Raw genomic sequence first — 23,279 nt, 5'->3', positions numbered from 1 at the left:
TCAACTTAATCATATAATGCCTAGAAGAAATTCACAGGCTTTTCTCCCTGTGAAATAGCTTGATTGGTGCATCCGGCATCTAAAAAATAGACTTTTTGTTACTTACACCAAGTTTTCCTTTATTGAGGTAAAATAGATTAATTTGGAATGTTCTATATGGTCCAGCTTTTGCATTTCTTTAACTGTTAAATTGCATTTCTCAGAATATTTAGAAAAATCTTCTTGAATGCTAAAATCCATAATATAATATTATGACATGCATCCTCTAGCTGAGGGGGTATTTTGAGGTTAACATGACAGGTTAAAGGTAACCTGTCACATGAAAAAACACAAATAGCTCACACATATGGGGTTAATCTGCAGGTTTTTAGTCTTTTGAACCTGTCCGGTACCAACACTTTGAACCCCGCTGCTGGGTAAAATAAACTTTTTTCCACACGGTAGCATATGGCATTTAGTCATGATGGTGGTACCGGTGCAAGTTCAGTCACCGCTCTATGTATTGAGAGTGGTGGCTGTAACTGCGCCCCCAGTAATGACTATCAGTATTAGGGCTGGCTGTCAGTTAATGCCGGGGACACGGTTACCACTTCTGCTGTCTATACATAGAGTTGTGACTGAACTAGCACCGGTGCTACCCCCATGACTGTATGCCATATGCCACAGGGAGGAATTAAGTTCAATTCCACCGTGGGCGCTGGACAGGTTCAGAATGTTAATAACCTGCAGATTAACTCAATATCTGCAGTTTAATAACATTTATTCACTTGACAGGTTCCCTCTAAGGCACTTTCTAATACTATATGTGTGCTATGTTTTTGTAGGCCATAGGCACAACATCACCGATGAGTGCATGTAAATTATTGTTTCGGGCATGTGGCTTTACTGTGCTTTAATGTACTAGTATTTCTACTGATCTGGGATTTTATCATTATGAAATTCAGTAGAAGCAATGTTGCCAATAATTGAGTGGGGCTTTTGTGAGGGGGTCAGTGATGGTTTAAAAATACTTCTGATAATTTGGTTTGAAGATTTTTTTCAGAGCACTCTGCAATATACACCAAGTGTGCAGCTTCCATAACCAATTCTCATTGATTGCATTTGATTGCATTAACCAGATCACTTTTTGTCTAAATAAACTAGAAAATGATCCTTTCAAATGTTCCTTGCAGTGTATAATGCCACAAAAATAGAAGCACAAACATGTATGTTTATACTGTTTTACACTTTCAAGCTTAATGGTCAGATTACTCTTAAAAAGATAAATGTGTTATGCAAAAATAACATACAGTACTTCTGATGTACAATAACAAATTGTATTGTGGTACCATGTTAGCTAGAAAAATCGATGTGAATACTTTTCTGCCCAATGATGACAGAAGTATTCTAGGAGTGATACCTTTATTGGCTAACCAGAAAATAATATGTTTGCAAGCTTTCAGAGCACAGAGGCTCCTTCTTCAGGCAAGATTACAAATAGATTAATAAGAGACAAGCACAACATTTAAGGAATACTACAGTATGACATTTGTTCAGGGGGTGGGAGGTGTCATGCCTCCTAAAGATAAGCCAAGGAAATCAAATTAGGCATTTTCTTACAAATGGAGAGGCAGTGGGAATGTAATTCGTAGTTATCTGGAGTCCGTCTGGTGGAGGTGTGAATTGTATCTGTGTAGTAACTCATAAATCCAGATGTTAAATTGAGTCCTAGTGTCTAAAGGTACCTTCACACGAAACGACGCTGCAGCGATAGCGACAACGATGCCGATCGCTGCAGCGTCGCTGTTTAATCGCTGGAGAGCTGTCACACAGACCGCTCTCCAGCGACCAACGATGCCGAGGTCCCCGGGTAACCAGGGTAAACATCGGGTTGCTAAGCGCAGGGCCGCGCTTAGTAATCCGATGTTTACCCTGGTTACCAGCGTAAAATGTAAAAAAAACAAACAGCACATACTTACATTTGCATCCCCCGGTGTCCTGACTGACTGACTGACTGAGCGCCGGCAGTAGCAGGGCACAGCGGTGACATCACCGCTGTGCTGTGCTTTCACTTTCACTTTGCGGCGCTCAGTCAGTGTGGGAAGCAGACGCCGGGGGATGCGAATGTAAGTATGTACTGTTTGTTTTTTTTACATTTTACACTGGTAACCAGGGTAAACATCGGGTTACTAAGCGCGGCCCTGCGCTTAGTAACCCGATGTTTACCCTGGTTACCAATGTAAAATATCGCTGGTATTGTTGCTTTTGCTGTCAAACACAACGATACACGGCGATCGGACGACCAAATAAAGTTCTGAACTTTTTTCAGCGACCAGCGATATCACAGCAGGATCCTGATCGCTGCTGCGTGTCAAACTAAACGATATCGCTAGCCAGGACGCTGCAACATCACGGATCGCTAGCGATATCGTTACAAAGTCGTTTCGTGTGAAGGTACCTTAAGAATTGAACATCTTCATTAGTTTGAATTCCCAATTTTTTCTTTCTCTGTCATCCTTAAAATGTCCTTTTAGTATTAAGACTTTTAAATCTGTTATACTGGGTCCAGGTCCAGAGAAATGTTTTCCCAAAGGCATGTCCACTTCATTCCTGATTGTGTGTCTGTGTAGATTCATCCTAGTTTGTAGTTTTTGCATGGTTTCCCCAATATAGATACTTCCAGGGCACCTCGTACATTGCATCATGTACACCACGTTGGATGATGTACATGAAAAGGAACCCGTGACCTTATAGTCCTGATTTGTGTTTGGTACGCAGTCTATATTTGTTGGTAATATGTGAGTACACGTTTTGCATTTTTTATTGTTACAAGGGAATGTGCCAGTCACTGATGGTGATGAGAGGACACTTCTGACAAGGAAATTCCTTAAGTTAGGGGGCTGTTTATAGGAGAGAAGTGGTAGTTCTGGTAATATGTCTTTCAATTTGTAGTCTCTGTGGAATATGGGTTGGAGATCAGCACCAATTTTCCTTAGGATGCTCATGTGGGGGTTGTATGTGATCACAAGAGGCACCCTGTTGTTAACCTCTCTCAGTTTGTAAACCAGGAGGCTGTTTCTTGGGATCCTTGTAGCTCTGTGGATCTGCTCATCTATTACCAGTGGATGGTATCCTTGTTGTAGGAATGTATTCCTCAGTGATCGCAGCTGTAGTTCCCTGTCTTTACTGTCTGAACAGATCCGAATATACCTCAGAGCTTGACTGTAGATGATGGATTTTTTTTGTGTGTCTTGGGTGAAAGCTGTTCCATCTAAGATAAGCCAGACATCCTGTGGGCTTATGGTAAATTGATGTTTGTATTATGGCGTTGTCCTTGATGTGTATGGTCATGTCCAGAAAATGTATTTGGGTCTTTCAAAAGTTGAGGGTGAGCTTGATGGTTGGGTGGTACTTGTTGAAGTTATGGTGGAATGTGAGTAGATCATCTCAAAAGAAACAACCTCCCTGTCAAGTTCCATAAAAAAAACTCTGCAAAAGTGTACCAGAACAATTCATGCTTTGATATTGTTTTGAAGGCAAAGGATGGTCACACTTAAATACTGATTTGAAGTAGATTTATCTTTTTTCTTTCACTTTGACGTTTCTTAATTGATAAAAATAAACTATTAACACTTCTATTTTTTAAAGCATTCTTACTTTGCAACATTTTTTCCACACCTGCCTTTGCACAGTACTGTATTTATTAGAAACATGACCAAAAAATAGATAGATAGATAGACAAATTTGTTGTCACGTATCTCTTATTTCACAATAAGTACAACAAATACAATTTTTTATCAGAAATAAAAGTGGAAATAAAATGAAGTTTCTTACCAATTGAAAATCTTTGTAAAATCATTCCCCAACTTCAAACGCTTCATTATTTATTTATTTATTGATTATAGAATCAGAGATGAAAGTATGATGGAACACCAAGGTAAACATTTAATTATGTAGAAGGCCTAGAAAATAAACTCTAAACCAGGTCACTGTGTTTTCCTGAGCTGATACTGAGAGCCTAAATGTGTTGTTAATTGCAAAGAGTCATGGTGTGCATGTAGACCAGTAATTTACTGAGGATCTAAAGGCCAACTAATCATAACAAATGGAGAAACTAATAACTAATATATGACAGCAAAGGATTACACTGTGTATTTAACAAACATAATTCACTTGAACACATTTAAAGAAACCCAGGTTAGGCTCATCTGAATGACTCTGATTTTGTAAGTGCATTAATTACTTATTTAATATAAGTAGCAAATGTTAATGTCATAGACATCCTTGCACCAAATTTCCTTCATGAATAATAATCTACATTTTACACCATATTTGGGAAATGCCCTGAAAATTGCTGCTAAGCAATCATGTGTAATTGTCACAAAAGTTAATAGTAGAGAGGCTCAAAATAAGTAAAATAAAATATACTGAAAAGTATGACGTGATCTAAAATATTTGGTTATAGAATGTTCTATTCTCAATACCAGACCACATCTTGTGTTGGTCAGATCATTTGTAATTTGAATTAGTTTCATTAATTTTTCCCCAAAATTTAATTTGCATCATGTTTTTTAATCACTAATCACAGTACTAAAAAGGCTCTAGTTAACCGGGGAAAAAAATCGTATGTAACATTCTGAGCTTCATAAAAGAATTATTTGGCTGGTGTGTACATGTCTAAAGTTGGACTATTACAACAAGGAAGTATGCAAATGAACAATAATATGTTTACAACACTTTGGGAGGTAGAGAGTTGTGTTTAAATTTCTGCATTATGGAGATTTTTCTTTTGGCTTTACAAAAAAAATTGTCTGCCTGTCTCACAATGCAGGAAACATGCTTTCTGTGACACACAAGCCTAGGTTTCAGGATTTTGGTTTAGTAGTAGTGTTGAGCGATACCATCCAATACTTGAAAGTATCGGTATCGGAAAGTATCGGCCGATACCGGCAAAGTATCGGATCCAATCCGATACCGATACCCGATACCAATACAAGTCAATGGGACTCAGGTATCGGACGGTATTCCTGATGGTTCCCAGGGTCTGAAGGAGAGGAAACTCTCCTTCAGGCCCTGGGATCCATATAAATGTGTAAAAGAAAGAATTAAAATAAAAAATATCGCTATACTCACCTGTCCGACGCAGCCGGGACCTCAGCGAGGGAACCGGCAGCGTTGTTTGTTTAAAATTCGCGCTTTTACTTGGTTACGTGAGGTCCCGGCTTGTGATTGGTCAGGGCGGCCATGTTGCCGGGACGCGGACCAATCACAGCAAGCCGTGACGAAATTACGTCACGGCTTGCTGTGATTGGTCCGCGTCCCGGCAACATGGCCGCCATTAACCAATCACAAGCCGTGACGTCACGGGAGGCTGGACATGCGCGTATTTTGAAAAGCGCGCGTGTCCAGCCTCCAGTGACGTCCCGGCTTGTGATTGGTTAATGGCGGCCATGTTGCCGGGATGTCACTGGAGGCTGGACACGCGCGCTTTTCAAAATACGCGCATGTCCAGCCTCCCGTGACGTCACGGCTTGTGATTGGTTAATGGCGGCCATGTTGCCGGGACGCGGACCAATCACAGCAAGCCGTGACGTAATTTCGTCACGGCTTGCTGTGATTGGTCCGCGTCCCGGCAACATGGCCGCCCTGACCAATCACAAGCCGTGACGTCACGGGAGGCTGGACACGCGCACTTTTCAAAATACGCGCATGTCCAGCCTCCCGTGACGTCCCGGCTTGTGATTGGTTAATGGCGGCCATGTTGCCGGGACGTCACTGGAGGCTGGACACGCGCGCTTTTCAAAATACGCGCATGTCCAGCCTCCCGTGACGTCACGGCTTGTGATTGGTTAATGGCGGCCATGTTGTCGGGACGCGGACCAATCACAGCAAGCCGTGACGTAATTTCGTCACGGCTTGCTGTGATTGGTCCGCGTCCCGGCAACATGGCCGCACTGACCAATCACAAGCCGGGACTTCACGTAACCAAGTAAAAGCGCGAAATTTAAACAAACAACGCTGCCGGTTCCCTCGCTGAGGTCCCGGCTGCGTCGGACAGGTGAGTATAGCGATATTTTTTATTTTAATTCTCTTTTTTACACATTATTACATTAATGTTGTTGCGATACCCGATACCCGATACCACAAAAGTATCGGATCTCGGTATCGGAAATTCCGATACAGCAAGTATCGGCCGATACCCGATACTTGCAGTATCGGAATGCTCAACACTATTTAGTAGCAAAATTAGCACTGCATATTACCCTCCTTGTTTGCGGTGTGTGAAGAATTAAAAAAGGTCATTATTAATGTCCTGTGACTGCAGTATATCTGAGATCAATCCATGGTCACACGGAGTGCCTATACAGCTCTAGCACTTCTGTCACTTGAATCTTTTATGCAAATTGTCTCTTTAGGGAGGAAGAGGAGTAGAACTCTAGTGCCACCTAATGGAACTAGCAATCCTAAAAGTCAATAACAACCCTTTAATGAGCCTTGCCACAGCCACATGACTAAGGATAAAAGCAAAACCAGAATCTCAATTTCAGTCACTGTGTTTCAGGGTATTGCCTTTAGTCAGTGCAAGTTGTGAGATCTGTTTTTCATGGATTCCAATCAGACACCTCTCACCCAGTGAAGCCAGATCTCACATTTTGCCCTAACTAGGAGCAGTACCCCGTAACACAGTGTCTGAAATTGAAATTCTTGCTTGGCTGTTATCCTAAGTCATGTGGCAAGACTCGTTAAAGGGTTCATATTGACTTTTAGGATTGCTACTTCTAATAGGTGGAACTAGATGTCACACTGGGTGAAGGATAGATAAGTGCATAGCAAAGGGGAGAGAGAGGGAGGAGCCCAAACACTGGGGAAGTTGGAAGTGGAAACCCCTAGGCAGATCTAAAATCACCCCCGTCTGCCCTGACTGTCCCTATATAGGTTCTACAATTGTCACCGAGCAGGAACCTAATACCTGCTTGACCCTAGCAATATGCCCTGGATAGGGAGGGGATTGGGTGGAAACTAGTCTGTTTCCACTACAACTAAAGACAGAGAGGGTAGAGGAATGAGGGGAACACTTAGCTTGAGAAGACAACCGAGATGTCACACCAGCAAGCCTCCAAGAGTACTCTAAGAAGGAACTAGCCGACTGTTACTACTTTAAACTAGACAGAGACAAGTAAGAGCTAACACCAGCACCATGTTGCAGCAATTGAATGTATGTAAACCTACAGCACAGGTGTGTAATTAGCAGCAAAAGGTGGAGGTAACTATGGGTCTTAGAGGGAGAATGATATTGCTCTATAACAGAGATGCAAAAATCAAGGTGCATGAGCCAAACGCAAAGACCTTCTACAGCCAGATCCAGGATGACTGTCTGTTACACCTAATACACCCATGACACTAGAGTTTTAGTCCTCTTCCTCTCTGAAGAATCAATTTTCATATTTCATTTCCCAGAGGAGCATTGCAAGGCTTAAAAGTCTCCTCACTTTGGCGTGCCAGGCTTTACATGTCACTTTCTGCAAGGAGAAACATTACCCACTTGAATCTGTGGATTATTATTCAGTCTTAGACCACCACCTTTATTTCCAGTGTTATTCAGTACTGCATTAGTATCTCTCATTCACATTAGGCTTTTTTCATCCCTATGTGTAATTAGTTGTGCGCTCTGACCTCCTAACTATGCTCTGGAAAAGCCTAAAATGGCCCTGCTTGGCAGGACCTCATCTTTTATACTGGTTGTCATAGTCTCGCCTGGGTTAGATTACACAGGTCAACAAAAAAAAATTTTTTTTCTGGTGTCCAAAATATTTTAATGAATTTGGGGTATTTTTGGGGTGCTGATTCTGAATATGCTATCAGTTTTGCCAGATTGGCTCAAGTTTTTGACATTTTTGGTATCTTATTTATAGCACTTGTTGGTAAATGCGACGCATCATCTCATTAATTTCTTTGGATTAGTACTTGAACTGAGCAGTTCTCAATATAGTTTTGTGTTAATTAGTGTTCTAAAAGTTTGTTCATAGCTTGATTTTTGCACTAACTTTATGTTGTTGTCTGTTTTCCAGTGAAAAGCATGAACTCATCAAGAAGAAGTTGTCTTAACGATCCAGACTCATTCTGTTACATTTGTGGTGATTACACACTGCGAAAACATAGAAGAAACATAACAGACTTCGTAAAAAAAGTGTATTTTGCCTATTTTGGGGTTATGCTTGGGGACCAAGACAAGTTTTGGGCACCACACATAGTGTGCAAAGCATGTATCGAATTATTACGAAAATGGAGCAAAGGACAAAGAAAAAGCTTCAAATTTGGTGTTCCAATGGTGTGGAGAGAGCCAAAAAATCATCATGATGACTGTTATTTCTGTGCAGTGCAAGTGCAAGGATTCAATAAGCATAAGAAACGAAAATGGGAGTAACATGGAATCTGCAAGAAGGCCTGTCCCTCATTGTGAAGATGTGCCTGTACCTGTGTTTACCATAAATAACAGTCATCATGATGATTTTTTGGCTCTCTCCACACCATTGGAACACCAAATTTGAAGCTTTTTCTTTGTCCTTTGCTCCATTTTCGTAATAATTCGATACATGCTTTGCACACTATGTGTGGTGCCCAAAACTTGTCTTGGTCCCCAAGCATAACCCCAAAATAGGCAAAATACACTTTTTTTACGAAGTCTGTTATGTTTCTTCTATGTTTTGGCAGTGTGTATTCACCACAAATGTAACAGAATGAGTCTGGATCGTTAAGACAACTTCTTCTTGATGAGTTCATGCTTTTCACTGGAAAACAGACAACAACATAAAGTTAGTGCAAAAATCAAGCTATGAACCAACTTTTAGAACACTAATTAACACAAAACTATATTGAGAACTGCTCAGTTCAAGTACTAATCCAAAGAAATTAATGAGATGATGCGTCGCATTTACCAACAAGTGCTATAAATAAGATACCAAAAATCTCAAAAACTTGAGCCAATCTGGCAAAACTGATGACATATTCAGAATCAGCACCCCAAAAATACCCTAAATTCGATGAAATATCTTTGGCACCAAAAATGCTGTTGACCAGTGTTATCTGATGTAACAGCTGCAAGGAATTATGTGGAAGCCAAACCTGATGTCATGGCAAACTTTATTGGGGGTGCTGAACTTCATGAATTGAATTGCAGAGTGTTCAAATTTCATAGAATCTTCAAATTTCAGGAAATTCTACTCAAAGATTAATCATCCACAAATCGATCTGCTCAACTCTAATTCCAACTCCAATGGGTAAATCCATGGGATAAATTGACCACATTCAGTTCATCACTAAATAGGTCCTAATTTTTTCTGGCTTAGCAAGCTATTTTATTAATAAGGAGGCCACTGATAGCACCCTACTTGACAGACATTTGTTCAGTCAACAGATATCTTATAGGCATGGAAAACTTTACGTTGTGCTTCATTGATTCATTTGGAGAATAGTTCCTTTCTTGAGAATTTGCAGTTTACTGCTTCCAATTGGTTTCTGACGTCTAAGAAAAGACCAGAGACTAATCAATTACTGGAAAATGGTCTTGAAGCCTATCTGACGCATTTTGCATGAAAGAAAAACTTCTTGACCCATTAATAAATTCCCCACACAATTTTTTTTTAGCTTTCAAAAGAAGCATTAAAGGATGACATAAAGGCTGTAGACACAAGAATGTAGGTTTTATTTAACCTGTCTATTCATTTTTTGCTCCATATTCTATCTTAAATGCTGTACATCAATGTGAAATGTTGCAAAGTTGCACATGATTATAGTAACCTAAAACCAGTTGTCAAAAAAAAAGTATTTTAAAGATTCTGCAATTTTGCATCAGTTTCAATATGTGATATTAAAACATGTCAGGTTATGAACATACATCATATCTGCGTTTTATTTCTTCAGAAAAGACAATTTCATGAGCCAAGCAATTTCGTGAACACTTTATATGCTTATGTGCAAGTGATTTTCTTGTCACAGTCGCTGCACGATGACTGGCTGATACTGTAGCCATAGCTCCCCAGACATTGCTCATCAATAATGTTCTAATATAAATACTTGTTTGTCTGGGTTTTTAAATTAGAAAGTTAATCTCAACAGCACACTAGTAGATCTGAAGAGAGTCATGCAGAAAATGAGTGGACATGACCTTTTTGATGAAATGACAAATGATATGTTCCACTTCAAGTACTACAAAATGCATTGACAGCATAATCACCAAGACACACGTAAGAAAAACGATTAATCTGTACAAAATGGTGTATTATTCAAATACATTATTACAGAAATCAGAAAGATAGTCTCACGGTAAAATGGAATGCGGTTCCAGACTTATATATTGGTAAATATATATATTGGTATCTATTTATATAATTGCCTTGTAATGTTTTCATTTCCTGTTCTGTCCATATTTCACCGTATCCCAGAATTCCAAGTGGAGGAAGTTCACCGACCGCCATATTGGGAGACCCAAGAGATGGGTGTCTCAATATGGAAACTGCTGCTGGTATCAACCTATTGCGTGGTACCACCAGCAGAACACTGTCGCACCACATGCACACACACTCTATATGCCGTACGCACCACACACATTCTCATGTACACAATCTCACACACTCACACACTAACACACTCTCACACACTCATACACTCACAGACTCACATTCACACACTCACACACTCACACTCACACACTCACACACTCACACACTCTCACAATCACACTCACAGTCTCACACTCAGACTCATATTCACATTCACACTCACACTCACACTCTCACACTCACACTCTCACAGTCACACACTCACACTCACACACTCATGCAGCCTCTTGCATGGCACCACCAACAGAACACCATTGCGAACACGCCGCCACTGGGATCAGCCGAATGATTCACTGACTGCCGCCATTTTTGTACAGGAGGAGCGCATGCACAGTTTTAATGTGACCACCTCTATCTGTCTGCACAGAGATGGCGGCGGTATGATTTACTGCACCTGTGTGAATTACGCACAGGTGCAGTGAATCATTCGGCTGATCTCGGCTGCAGAGGAGCGACATGTCTATAGGCAGAGGAAGCCGGTCACATTAAAAGGGTTTTCCCACAAACGAAAATTCATTTTAAAAATTGACTGTGACTGACCATGTACGTAGCATACCACATCTCCTGGGAAGGGGAGGAAGCAAAAGACAATACTGACATTACAGTAGGGGATCACAGTGGATTCAAGACGTCATGATATGAAAGCTGATCAATGTCAGTCATTTCTTCTTTATTTGCACTTAGTAATCACTCACAGCTCTCCATTGAGATCGGGGAGGAGATTAGACTGAGAAACTTGCCCTTACCTAGTGTGGTGGCATGTTCTTTATTCCCCAGTTTGTTGTTGCCAGCATATGAATGGTTAACGTCATACAAATGAATAAATCTATGCCCCCATATAAAAATATCTGGCAATGTCCCCTTAGACGTAACATACAGTTTACTCAGCTCTGAAGCCACTATACTATGATGTAGCCGATTGTCAATCATGGTTTCCTGGAGAATGATGCAAACTATTTTTATATAGTTGTTCTTTATAGAGTCCTACCTACAGAATTTGACCAGGTGGAATAGCAAACGTTTCCTATTTATTTTAAAGAGGGCTTGTTACCAAATTGTACATTCTGAAGTGGAAACGCTATGTAGTACTAGCTGCAGAGCGAAAGAAAACATTTTGATTGTTTTTTTATTTCACCTCTCTGTTGAGGAGGTGTGACGATCTGAGGTAGTTGGTTATAAAAATCACCGAGGCATGTTATCGATGCAACTATTGTATTCCATACATCCAGGGTTGTACAACAAATCCAGGTAGATGGCCAACATTCAATGTCTGCCGTACCAGGCGATAACTACTGTCTCCCAACTTTTGGTTGGCCCACAGCTTTTGGCATCTCTAGTCAGTACACTGCGTGCAGAATTATTAGTAGTTGTATTTTAGGGGATCATTTTTATTTTTGATCAACAATTATGTTCTCAATCAACCCAAAAGACTCATAAATAGCAAAGCTTAATATTTTTGGAAGTTGGAGTTGGTTTTTTTAGATTTGGCTATCTTAGGAGGATATCTGTTTGTGCAGGTGACTATTACTATGCAGAATTATTAGGCAACTTAATAAAAACCAAATATATTCCCATCTCACTTGGTTATTTTCACCAGGTAAACCAACATAACTGCAGAAAATTTAGAAATAAACATTTCTGACATGCAAAAAAAAAAAAAAAAAAATTAGTGACCAATATAGCCACCTTTCTTTATGATGACACTCAACAGCCTTCCATCCATAGACTCTGTCAGTTGCTTAATCTGTTTACGATCAACATTGCGTGCAGCAGCCGCCACAGCCTCCCAGACACTGTGCCGAGAGGTGGACTCTTTTCCCTCCCTGTAGATCTCACATTTTATGAGGGACCACAGGTTCTCTATGGGGTTCAGATCAGGTGAACAAGGGGGCCATGTCATTATTTTTTCTTCTTTGAGACCGTTACTGGCCAGCCACGCTGTGGAGTAGTTGGGGCATGTGATGGAGCATAGTGCTGCATGAAAATCATGTTTATCTTGAACGATACCAACTTCTTCCTGTTCCACTGCTTGAAGAAGTTGTCTTCCAGAAACTGGCAGTAGGTCTGAGAGTTGAGTTGAGGTTAACATAATATCTAGCCTGCTCGTCTTCCTCTGATCACTGCCACTGAATGTGAACATTGATTCCTGAGAATGAACTGATGAGCAAGAAAATCACTAATAAAACACAGCAAGAAAATATCTAATATAACACATCAATATCAATGCAACCGGTGCTCTGTGCTGGGAAAGGTCTATCTCTTTGATCTGTGGACTCCGCTCTATGTCCATTTGTCCAATAGTCTTTAGTAAGTGGCCATATCCTCACAGGAGGTATTATAAATCAACGTATCTAGCACCTATTACGTTAACTTTAGTTAGCTCCAAGTGGGTATTTTCACTGGGGTCCTGTACATTCTCTCTCTGTATCAGTTGCTATCTGATGATGCTCACTTGGACATGGACAAAAGTTTACTCCTTAGATGACAATACTTTTAATTGCAAATGTCTCAACAATGGAGAACCGAAGAAAAAAAATGTTTTATTTACTTTACAGTCGCTATTACATAGTGTGTCCAGTTCAACATGAAAAATTTGGTGATAGGTTATCTTTAGTTTCACAAACAAGGCTGTTAATATAATGAAGCAAAATGAATAGTCTACAACTTTAACATAACACACAAGCTGTTTTTTTTAATAGTACCTCTTTTTCATTTTCAATGATGATGACATTTACAGAAGGACATAGTGTTAAAAATCCAAACATATACGAGAGCAACTATACTATTAAAAAATCGCTGTTTGTATGTATGTATATTGACTATGTGTGATGCAAAATATTAATATAAAATGTCTTGGATTGATATAGGAAAACAGAGCACATTGCATAGTAACATTACACATAAATTTATAACCAGGAAGCCTTATTAAATTATTCTTCTATACCATATTACAGCTTGAAAACATTATTTTGAGTGTAAAGCCAGCTGGCAAATGTTGGCAAAGGCTGATACAAACAAACCTGGGGAAAGTAAAATATGAATTTTCAGAGTAATTACATCAGAGCAGAGTTATATTTACATTAAATATAGATGCAAACGATACAGCAAAATAGTAATTGTCTGGCGTTGGTAGTGTCTCAATAGAAAAACTTCTTACAGTATGTAATTTTATAATTGTGTAACTTAGCACTTATTTACATTCTTCAAATCTCTTAGAAAGATAGATCAGGCTTCTTATGAAACTGCACGTAATCACATAAATGGATTGCTGCCAAATTAAATGAAGGCTAAAAAATTTGTATTGTACACTATTGAAATAAATGTGAAATCTTGTATGCTTTATACTTAAATTAGACGTCACATAACTAATGTATGTTTGGTTTAATTTTTAATATTTTGCTATATCAAAAGCTTTTTTTATTTCTTGAAGAACATGTAACCTTAAATATAGATAATTAAAAAAAATACAACATGAATGTTTTATGCGAAAGATGGCTAACAATGGTAAAGTTGTGATTGGGCAAAGTCTAGATCACAGTGAAGGCATTATTGTCTTTTGAATGACTTAGAATCCACAATGCAGTTATTAGCCTGATGTATTCTATCTGTATGGTGGTATGTATCTCTAGAGACCAAGCAGTGACCTAAGAACTATATATTACTGGTTGGCCAATATCTGATCTTCGACCAAATGAAAAAATTATCCATTAGTGAAGAAATCATTAAGTGTGCTACGTTGAACCCGAAATGACTGAAAATACTAAAGCCAAGATTCATCAAATTGTTTTTGCCAGAAATAGTGAAATCTCACAATATAGTTACTCATTGTAGTTAACTAGAATTTTTGTGCCTTTTGGATTTTTTATGCCATTACCGTTTTGAAAAATGAATGCTTCTTACTCTAGTGCATCCTTCAGTAAAACTAGCATACCGTATGCCAGTCATGTTGTTGCAGGGCCAAAATTTTCTGGTAAAGACAGTCTTGAGCCATCTAATCATCTCTTGCCACTGTATAGCTATAGCTTCCAATAAAATGGCTTCTTGCTCAACCAGCCACACCCTGCTCTACAGTGATCAGGGGGCATCACATTAAAACACTTTTCTGTAGATGAGTCTAGTTTGGATAATATCTCTGTTAATTGATGTAAGATTTCTTGCTATGGAAAATTGCCAGGCCTATGTGTATAGCTAGTCTCCTTAAAGGCCTTGTCTGGTCTTCTGGTGAAAGTCTGCAGTCACTCCATGTGATTCCATACTTCTAAATCCTTACTGTGTATGTGTCACATGCTGTCAGAATTCACCGGTGTTGTCAATGAGAGTTGTGGCCTCCTACTGCAAGTATGAGATTTGTATACTCCTGACCACATTCTGAGTAGATGTGCTCAGTCTCATTCGATTCACTCGTATTGACAGAGGCCCAACATGTCTAGTTGGCACGTGATTATAATACATACTTGTGGTCAGTTGATTGCCCGCTCCCATCAGCAACATTGGAGAATCCTGACAGCGTGCAGCGAGCACGCTTTAAGAATTCAGTAGTCTGCAGTCACATACAGTGAGTTCAGACATTCATCAGAAGACCAGACAAGCTCTTTTATAATAGTTCCTGTCCTCTTCTCCTCCCCAAAATATCCAGATAACAAAACAAAACAAAACAAAACAAAATAATCCAGAAACAAACTGGTCATAAAATATCAAATTGTCAAATGGGTTAATATTAGAAAAAAGGTTGCTGCTCAATATCACATAGTATCCCACTTTTCAATAGCTGCTAGTACTCACATAACTGCCATTTATTCTAAAAAATGCTTTTTCTTTGGACATTATATTCAATATAATGTATCCTTTGTCTAAAATAATAAGGCTAGAATCAACATTTTATTTTTGATTTTAATATTATTTCCCAATAATTTAATTTGATATGTTTTTATATTACAGCAAACAGATGAGTCAGCACAGACTGATGGACAACAACAGACACAGTCTTCTGAAAACACAGAAAACAAAACACAACCGAAGAGACTCCATGTTTCGAATATTCCTTTCAGATTTAGAGATCCAGACCTTAGACAAATGTTTGGGGTAAGTAAAATTGTGAATTTTTACTTGATGGTTTGAATAATTATATTTAGCATAAAAATGCTTTCTTGTTAAGCAATATAACTATTTTTTAGGCCATGCACCATCAACTTGATACTCTAGGGGGTAATAAAAAACAACAACTGTAGTATGTAGACACATTCCTTTTAAAGAGTATCTGTCAGTAGGCTCAACCCTCCTAAGCCTTTTATATGGCCATGAAGGTCATAGGAAGATGGATACAATGATATCTTAATATATGTGATCCAATGTCTTTTTCCCGAGAAAATTCAAGTTTTTCTTATATGTAAATGAGCTGTTCAGGACTATGGGCCGGACACTGAGAATTTGACTCCAGAGATTATTATGAAATGAAAGGGGGAGTTACCAGTGTGAGGCATGTAGCCACCACACAACAGAAGAACTGAACTGTGTCTTCTTACAAACACATTTGCTGCAGTTCTCACAGCTCTGCTGTATTGTAACAGTATTGCAGCCCCGTCTGCTTGTGAGATGGAAGCTGAGAGGAACCTGCAGATGTGTCAGTTATAGTCACACACAGCTCTGCAGTGAGCTCAGATGAGCAGAGAGCAGCCATTAAACATCATACTGGTAATGCCTCCTTTCATTTATCATAATCCCTAGAGGCGGATAATCATGCAGATCAGGATCTATCCCATAGCTCTGAACAGCTCATTTACATATCAGAAAACATGTATTTTGCTGGAATAAGACATTGTAGCACAGATATCAATGATTCACTTTATTCAGCTTCCTATGACCTGTGTGCCCATATAGATAGACTAGGGGGGTTGATTCTACTGACAGATGCCCTTTAAGACTTGCTTCATCACTCTAGACAATCTTGGCCTATTATGTTACTTTGTTGTTACTTTAATCAGCATTTAAAGAAAGAAAAGTAAATCAATGTGTCCTCCATGATCATACTGCCTCAGGATTCATCAAGAAGCAGTCCCATACACAGCCTTTAACTTGTTAGTGTAGAGGTGATGTATTATAGAGGTTGACTGATGGAATTTTACACGTGCACATAGGGTTGACAACTACTTCTAAATCAATTCTTGAAGATTTCATTAGCTACAAGATTAAATCTCCTGGATGTCCTAGAAAATCCAGCTATGTGCTATCTAGATTTAATTCCAATAGACTCCAAGTCAGTTCAGTAAAGCTTAGGATAATTGTAAAGGCTTGACAATCCCTTAACATTTTAGGCTTATAAGGTTTCATCTCAATTGCCAATTTTCCAGTTTATTTGAGATAATTAAAACAGGGTGTTGATTTATTTTGAAAGCAGTAAGTGTAGAGTCTCAGACATATATTTCCAAATGACCAAGTCTTTGCCTTACCTTTAGTGTTCTCCATACATGCAGTATATTGGCTTGTATGATCATTGAAAACCACAAATTACATCAAATGTAGCCTTTCTCTATTGACATATTCAGCATTGCTATGTAGTTATCGATCTAGTTCATGTCCTTTATTTCTCCAATATAACTGTTCTTCGTGGTCATTAAGAAATAGTTTCTTCAGTTTCATGTTTGTTCTGAAGAAAAGAACTAAGAAACCAGTAAAAAGGTTGTAAAAAATCAATAAAACAAAAATAGTAATCTACTCCAAATTTAGAAAGCACATGAACACAATATTTACAGCGATAAGGAGGATTGTTATTTCAAAATAAAAACTCAAAACTAATAGTAGGATGACATCTCAAAGGAAGAGACAGATTATGAGATAGCAATATATCAATGATCAGAACAGAGTACATTCTTCACATCCTTGGAAAGGCTTATGTCTATTGCAAGTGTGTGAGTCAACTAAGAGCCCCACTTAATAAAATATTGCTTCACCCTGTCACAGATATAGCTTCACCAAAATAAACGCTACCATGACATCATGAGATCTTCAGACATGCAGGAAAATTTCCTTACATTATCTTAACACTGAATAGGGAATAGGGATGAGCAGAGTAGGCAAAATCTGAATTCAATTGTTTGTGCATTTGTTCCCGAGAAATTCATTTCAGAAGTTATTCTCCACAAATGTATTATTATACTAAGCATTCTCTTCAGACCCCATACCATGTTAAACAATATATAAAAAATAAAACAAATAGTTGCATTCACCTTCTGTTCACCTACATAATTTCCAGTGTTCACCACAACCTGAGAGATCCTTGCCACATCTTCTGATCCTCTACCGCTTGCATTGGAATCTTCTGTTCTCTCGCACTGTGCTGGACTTCCAATTGTAATGATGTCTAGGAGTGTTCTGCGTTAGCACATGGGAGGTCACCAGTGTCATGATGTCATAACCTACACCATGACCTTTCAATGGCATGCACAAATTCTATCTTGGGCACCATGACACCAAGAAAGTGAGCAAAACATGAGAGGCCCAAAGAATGAGCAGCGCTGGATCAGAAGACGTGCTAAGGATCTGACTTGTGGTGGTAACATAAATGCCAAAGAGGCAAGCAGTGATCTTAATATAAGGATTTTTGTATTTTTTTAACCTTTTGATTGCCTATTATGGCTAAGGAAAATGATGGACAACAACTGACATTTTGCTGGATCCACGCAGAAGTGAATTACAAAAAATCAGCATTTTGGCAAATACAGATTTTTAAAAAATGTTAGTAGAATTCAATGTCACTCTAAGTTTTTTGACCATTAGCAGTGTTGGATAAGTCTGCCTACAGACAGCCTAGTAGACCGGAACTAAGATCTGAGTAGCTGTGCTAGGTCACGTTCACACATTCAATATTAGGTCAGTATTTGTAAGCCAAAACCAGGAGTGGTCTAGTGACTGTGGAGGCCAGGTCATCTGGCGTAGCACCCCATCACTCTCCTTCTTGGTCAAATAGCCCTTACACAGCCTGGAGGTGTGTTTGGGGTCATTGTCCTGTTGGAAAATAAATGATGGTCCAACTAAATGCAAACCGGATGGAATAGAATGCCGCTGCAAGATGCTGTGGTAGCCATGCTGGTTGAGTATGCCTTCAATTTTAAATAAATCCCCAACAGTGTCACCAGCAAAGCACCCCCACACCATCACACCTCCTCCTCCATGCTTCACGGTGGGAACCAGGCATGTAGAGTCCATCCATTCACCTTTTCTGTGTTGCACAAAGACACGGTGTTAGGGCTAGTGGAACGCACCTAATGAAAGTATATATTTTATTAGGATAGATGCGTTTGCAGCCCAGGGTCCACCGTGCAGGAGAACCTGCTGCTAGCAAATAGCGGAACTAAATGGCGGGGTTAGCTAACTCTGTTACTTCACAGAGCAGCCGTGAACTCAAAGCACTGCGCCCTGTTAGACTCCACAGAGGCACAGGCTAACTGTCTAAACATGAACAGACAGTGGTCTTGCATGCACACGAAACTCCTCGCCGGAGGTGCCAGCATTCTAGGGGCTTATTTCGGCCAGGTCCCTGAACACACAAGCATACAAACTCCTCGCCGGAGGTGCCAGCATTCTAGGGGCTTATTTCAGCTGGGACCCTGAACAAACTCATACAAGACCACACTGGCGCAAAGTACATAAATAAAAGCAATACTAGCGCATGGCCGTGCGGCCATGCGAACCTTAAATAGTTGCAGCACGTACAGGACCTTCCAAGAAGGACCAATGAGAGACTGCCACAGAGCGTGAGCACCTACAGAACCTTAGCTGCAGTGTCTGATCATGTGACCCTCGATCTCCACTGAGAGATCTTACTCTGGGCATGCTCAGAATGAGAAAAGCAGGACTTAGTCCCAGAAGCGTCTGCTCGCTGCTGCCCAGCACTGACTACAATGGCAGAAGCAGGAAAAGCAGCAGCAACTCTCTGTACAGAGTCAGACTGAGCAAGACGCTGGGACCGACGTCTCCGCTGAGCAGACTCCACTGCGGCAGGAAAAGAATGAGAGACCGCAGCGGAGATGGCCCGAGATTCCCCCTGTGCAGAGATGGGAACTCGACCCCTAACATTACCTCCCCTCCTAGGGCCCCCCTCCTTGGACCTCGCTACGCTCGAAGGCAGCAATGAGCTGCAGAGCCCAAATGCGCTCAGCAGGCTCCCAGCACCTATCTTCAGGACCGTAACCCTTCCAGTCCACCAAATAAAATTTTTTGCCATGAACCACCTTGCACCCCAAAATAGCGTTCACCTCGTAATCGTCCGTAGACGAACCCGATGTCCCAGCACATGACTCGGAAAACCAGGACATGTATACAGGTTTCAAGAGGGACAAATGAAAGGTGTCGATGATACCCAGGCGTGGCGGAAGGGCTAAACGATAGACCACAGGGTTAACCTGTTCGAGGACCTTGAAAGGGCCCAAGTAGCGAGGTGCAAACTTAGTGGACTCAACTCGCAGCCTGATGTTACGGGCGGAAAGCCACACTAAGTCACCGGGAGCAAAAGTCGGAGCGGGGCGCCGATGTGCATCGGCGGAGGACCTCATTTTCTCCTTGGAGGCCTGAATGTCATCCTGAGTGCGGTCCCAAATATCCCGTGCTTCCACAGCCCAGTCTGCCACCCTGGAGTCGGCAGAAGACACGGGCATAGGCACAGGTACCCGCGGATGCTGACCATAGTTGAGGAGGAATGGGGTTTGTCCAGTGGAGTCGGCAACCGCATTGTTCAGCGCAAACTCTGCCCATGGTAGCAAGGATGCCCAGTCATCCTGCCTGGCTGAGACAAAATGTCGCAGATATGTGACCAAGGTCTGATTGGCCCTCTCTACCAATCCATTCGTCTCGGGATGATATGCGGAAGAGAGATTTAACTCAATGCTGAGAAGACGACAAAGCTCTCTCCAGAACCGAGACACAAACTGGGGACACCGGTCACTGACAATCTTGTCTGGCATACCGTGTAGGCGAAAGATGTGCTTTATGAACAACGCTGCCAAGGCCCATGCCGAAGGTAACCGCGGAAGCGGCACCAAATGCACCATTTTGGAGAAGTGATCGGTGATAACCCAAATTATGGTACAGCCCCAAGACTTGGGAAAACCCACCACAAAGTCCATCCCGACCATCTCCCAGGGCCTGTCTGCCACCGGCAATGGATAGAGTAACCCAGCTGGCCGTTGTCGAGGAGACTTATTTTTGGCGCAGGAGACACACGCCAGAATATAATCCCTGACATCAAGGACCAAATGTGGCCACCAATACATCCTCGCCAACAGCTCAGATGTCCTTTTTGTCCCAAAATGTCCACCCACCCTGAACGAATGAGCCCACAAGAGAACCTCTGGTCGCAAACTGGATGGTATAAATGTCTTGGCCGGAGGCACAGACTCTAGCAAAACCAGAGCTACGGTTCTCAGGCTCTCAGTGGGGACAATAAGCCGAGGCTCCTCTTCCTCCTCCACAGATGACACAACGGAGTGAGAGAGAGCGTCGGCACGAATGTTCTTCTCCCCAGAAAGAAAATATAGGGTGAAATGAAACCAGGAGAAGAACAAGGACCATCTGGCCTGGCGAGAATTTAACCGCTGGGCTGTCTGCAGGTACACCAAATTTTTATGGTCTGTGAAGACTTCGAAAGGAAAACGAGCTCCCTCCAAGAGATGTCTCCACTCTGAGAAGGCCAACTTCATGGCCAGCAACTCCCTGTCCCCGATGGAATAATTCCTCTCTGCTGGTGAGAAGGTCTTTGAAAAGAAGAAGCAAGGATGCTTCCGACCTTGAGCATCTTTTTGGAAGAGGACTGCTCCAGCACCAACAGATGAGGCATCCACCTCCATGATAAATGGTTTGTCTACATCGGGGCGATGTAGGATGGGAGCGCTAGCGAAGTGTGACTTTATGGAATTAAAGGCCTTGGAGACCTCCTCAGACCACAATTTGGGATTTGCTCCCTTCTTGGTAAGGGCAACCAAGGGAGCTACCAACGTTGAGAAGTGTGGAATGAACTGTCGATAGTAGTTAATGAACCCCATAAAGCGCTGCAACTCTTTAAGAGAATGGGGTTCCTGCCAGTCCATCACAGCCTGTAGCTTGGCAGGATCCATAGCCAAACCCTGGGCAGAGATGATATAACCAAGAAATGGCAAGGAATCCTGCTCAAACACACACTTCTCCAACTTGGCGTAGAGGGAATTTGCCCATAAGAGGTCAAAGACTTTGCAAACATCTCTCCAATGGGAGTCGATATCTGGAGAATAGATGAGAATATCATCCAGATAGACTACGACTGAGGAGGTGAGCATATCCCGGAAGATGTTGTTCACAAAGTCTTGGAAAATGGCTGGGGCATTACAGAGCCCGAAGGGCATCACCAGATACTCATAGTGTCCATCCCTGGTGTTAAAAGCCGTCTTCCATTCGTCCCCCTCACGGTAGCGAATCAGGTTGTAAGCACCCCGCAGATTTAATTTTTTAAATACCCTTGCTCCCCATAGCCTATCAAAAAGCTCAGATATCAGGAATAATGGGTATTTCTTCTTAACGGTGCTGGCGTTAAGACCCCTGTAGTCTATACATGGATGCAGTTCTCCATTCCTCTTCTAAACAAAGAAGAACCCAGCCCCAGCAGGTGACACTGACTTCCTGATGAACCCTCTTGCCAGATTCTCTTGGATGTACTGAGACATAGCCTCCATCTCCGGGAGAGATAACGGATAAACTCAACCCCGGGGAGGCTCAGCACCAGGCAAGAGATCAATAGGACAGTCATAGGGGCGGTGAGGCGGAAGGGTCTCCTCCGCCTTTTTGGAGAACACGTCCGCATGAGACCAGTATTGTTTGAGGAGAGAGGATAGATCTGCGGGTACCTCTGTAGTAGCAACCTGAACGCACTCCCTTTGACACCTACCCTCACAAGACTCACCCCATCCCAAAATTCTGCCTGAAGACCACTCGATATGTGGAGAGTGGTACCGTAACCAAGGTATCCCCAACAGGACCTCATCAATACCCTCAGGTATGACGAGCAGAGATATTGACTCCTGAATTGGGATGGTGACATAAACAGAGTAAAAGGAATGGTTTGGTGAGTTATCTGTGAAGGCAGTGTCGACCCATTCACCACTCGTACCATAACTGGTTGCGCTAGCATAACCAGGGGTATTGCGTGACGTTGGGCAAAGGCGGAGGACATGAAATTGCCCTCCACCCCAGAATCCACGCAGAGCTCTACTGAGTGGGAAGATGAGCCAATAATAATTGTCCCCTTAAAGGACAATTTTGAGGCAAACGTTGCCGCAACTTGAGTACCTCCACCGACTACCACTAGAGGCTGACGTTTCCTCGACCGCTGGGAACATCTGGTGGCAAGATGTCCAGACTGCTGGCAAACATGACAGACCTTGGATGCCCAAGCGGTCCGGGACTTAGAATCTGCTCGTGACACCTCCCTGGCCTCATGTGACTCAGGAACCAGGACCGGGGATTCCAGAGGTCTGGCAAAGGTGGGAGCCAGCCAAAACCTCTGCCTACACTGGGCTGGCTCTAACCTTCGCTCGTAAAAACGGAGGTCAATACGGGTAGAGACAGTTATTAACTCCTCCAGTGTGGCTGGAATCTCCCTAGTGGCCAGAGCATCCTTAACGTGATCAGCCAGACCCCTCCAAAATATGGGGATAAGGG

At 41.5% G+C, this 23,279-nt stretch overlaps 1 protein-coding gene across 16 annotated transcripts in view; it reads left to right on the top strand.

Annotated features, from left to right (window-relative positions):
* Window positions 1-23,279, top strand: part of RBFOX1 (RNA binding fox-1 homolog 1) — a 957,869-nt gene that overhangs the window by 665,591 nt on the left and 268,999 nt on the right. For all 16 annotated transcript variants that reach the window (XM_077275267.1, XM_077275270.1, XM_077275261.1 and 13 more), the window contains exon 3: window positions 15,537-15,680. In XM_077275267.1, coding sequence (XP_077131382.1) covers window positions 15,537-15,680 — 144 coding nt within the window. The remainder of the gene's footprint in view (window positions 1-15,536; window positions 15,681-23,279) is intronic.

This window comes from Ranitomeya variabilis, chromosome 7 (genome assembly GCF_051348905.1).
Source record: "Ranitomeya variabilis isolate aRanVar5 chromosome 7, aRanVar5.hap1, whole genome shotgun sequence".
NCBI lineage: Eukaryota > Metazoa > Chordata > Amphibia > Anura > Dendrobatidae > Ranitomeya > Ranitomeya variabilis.
This window is presented reverse-complemented; position numbering and strand designations above follow the sequence as displayed.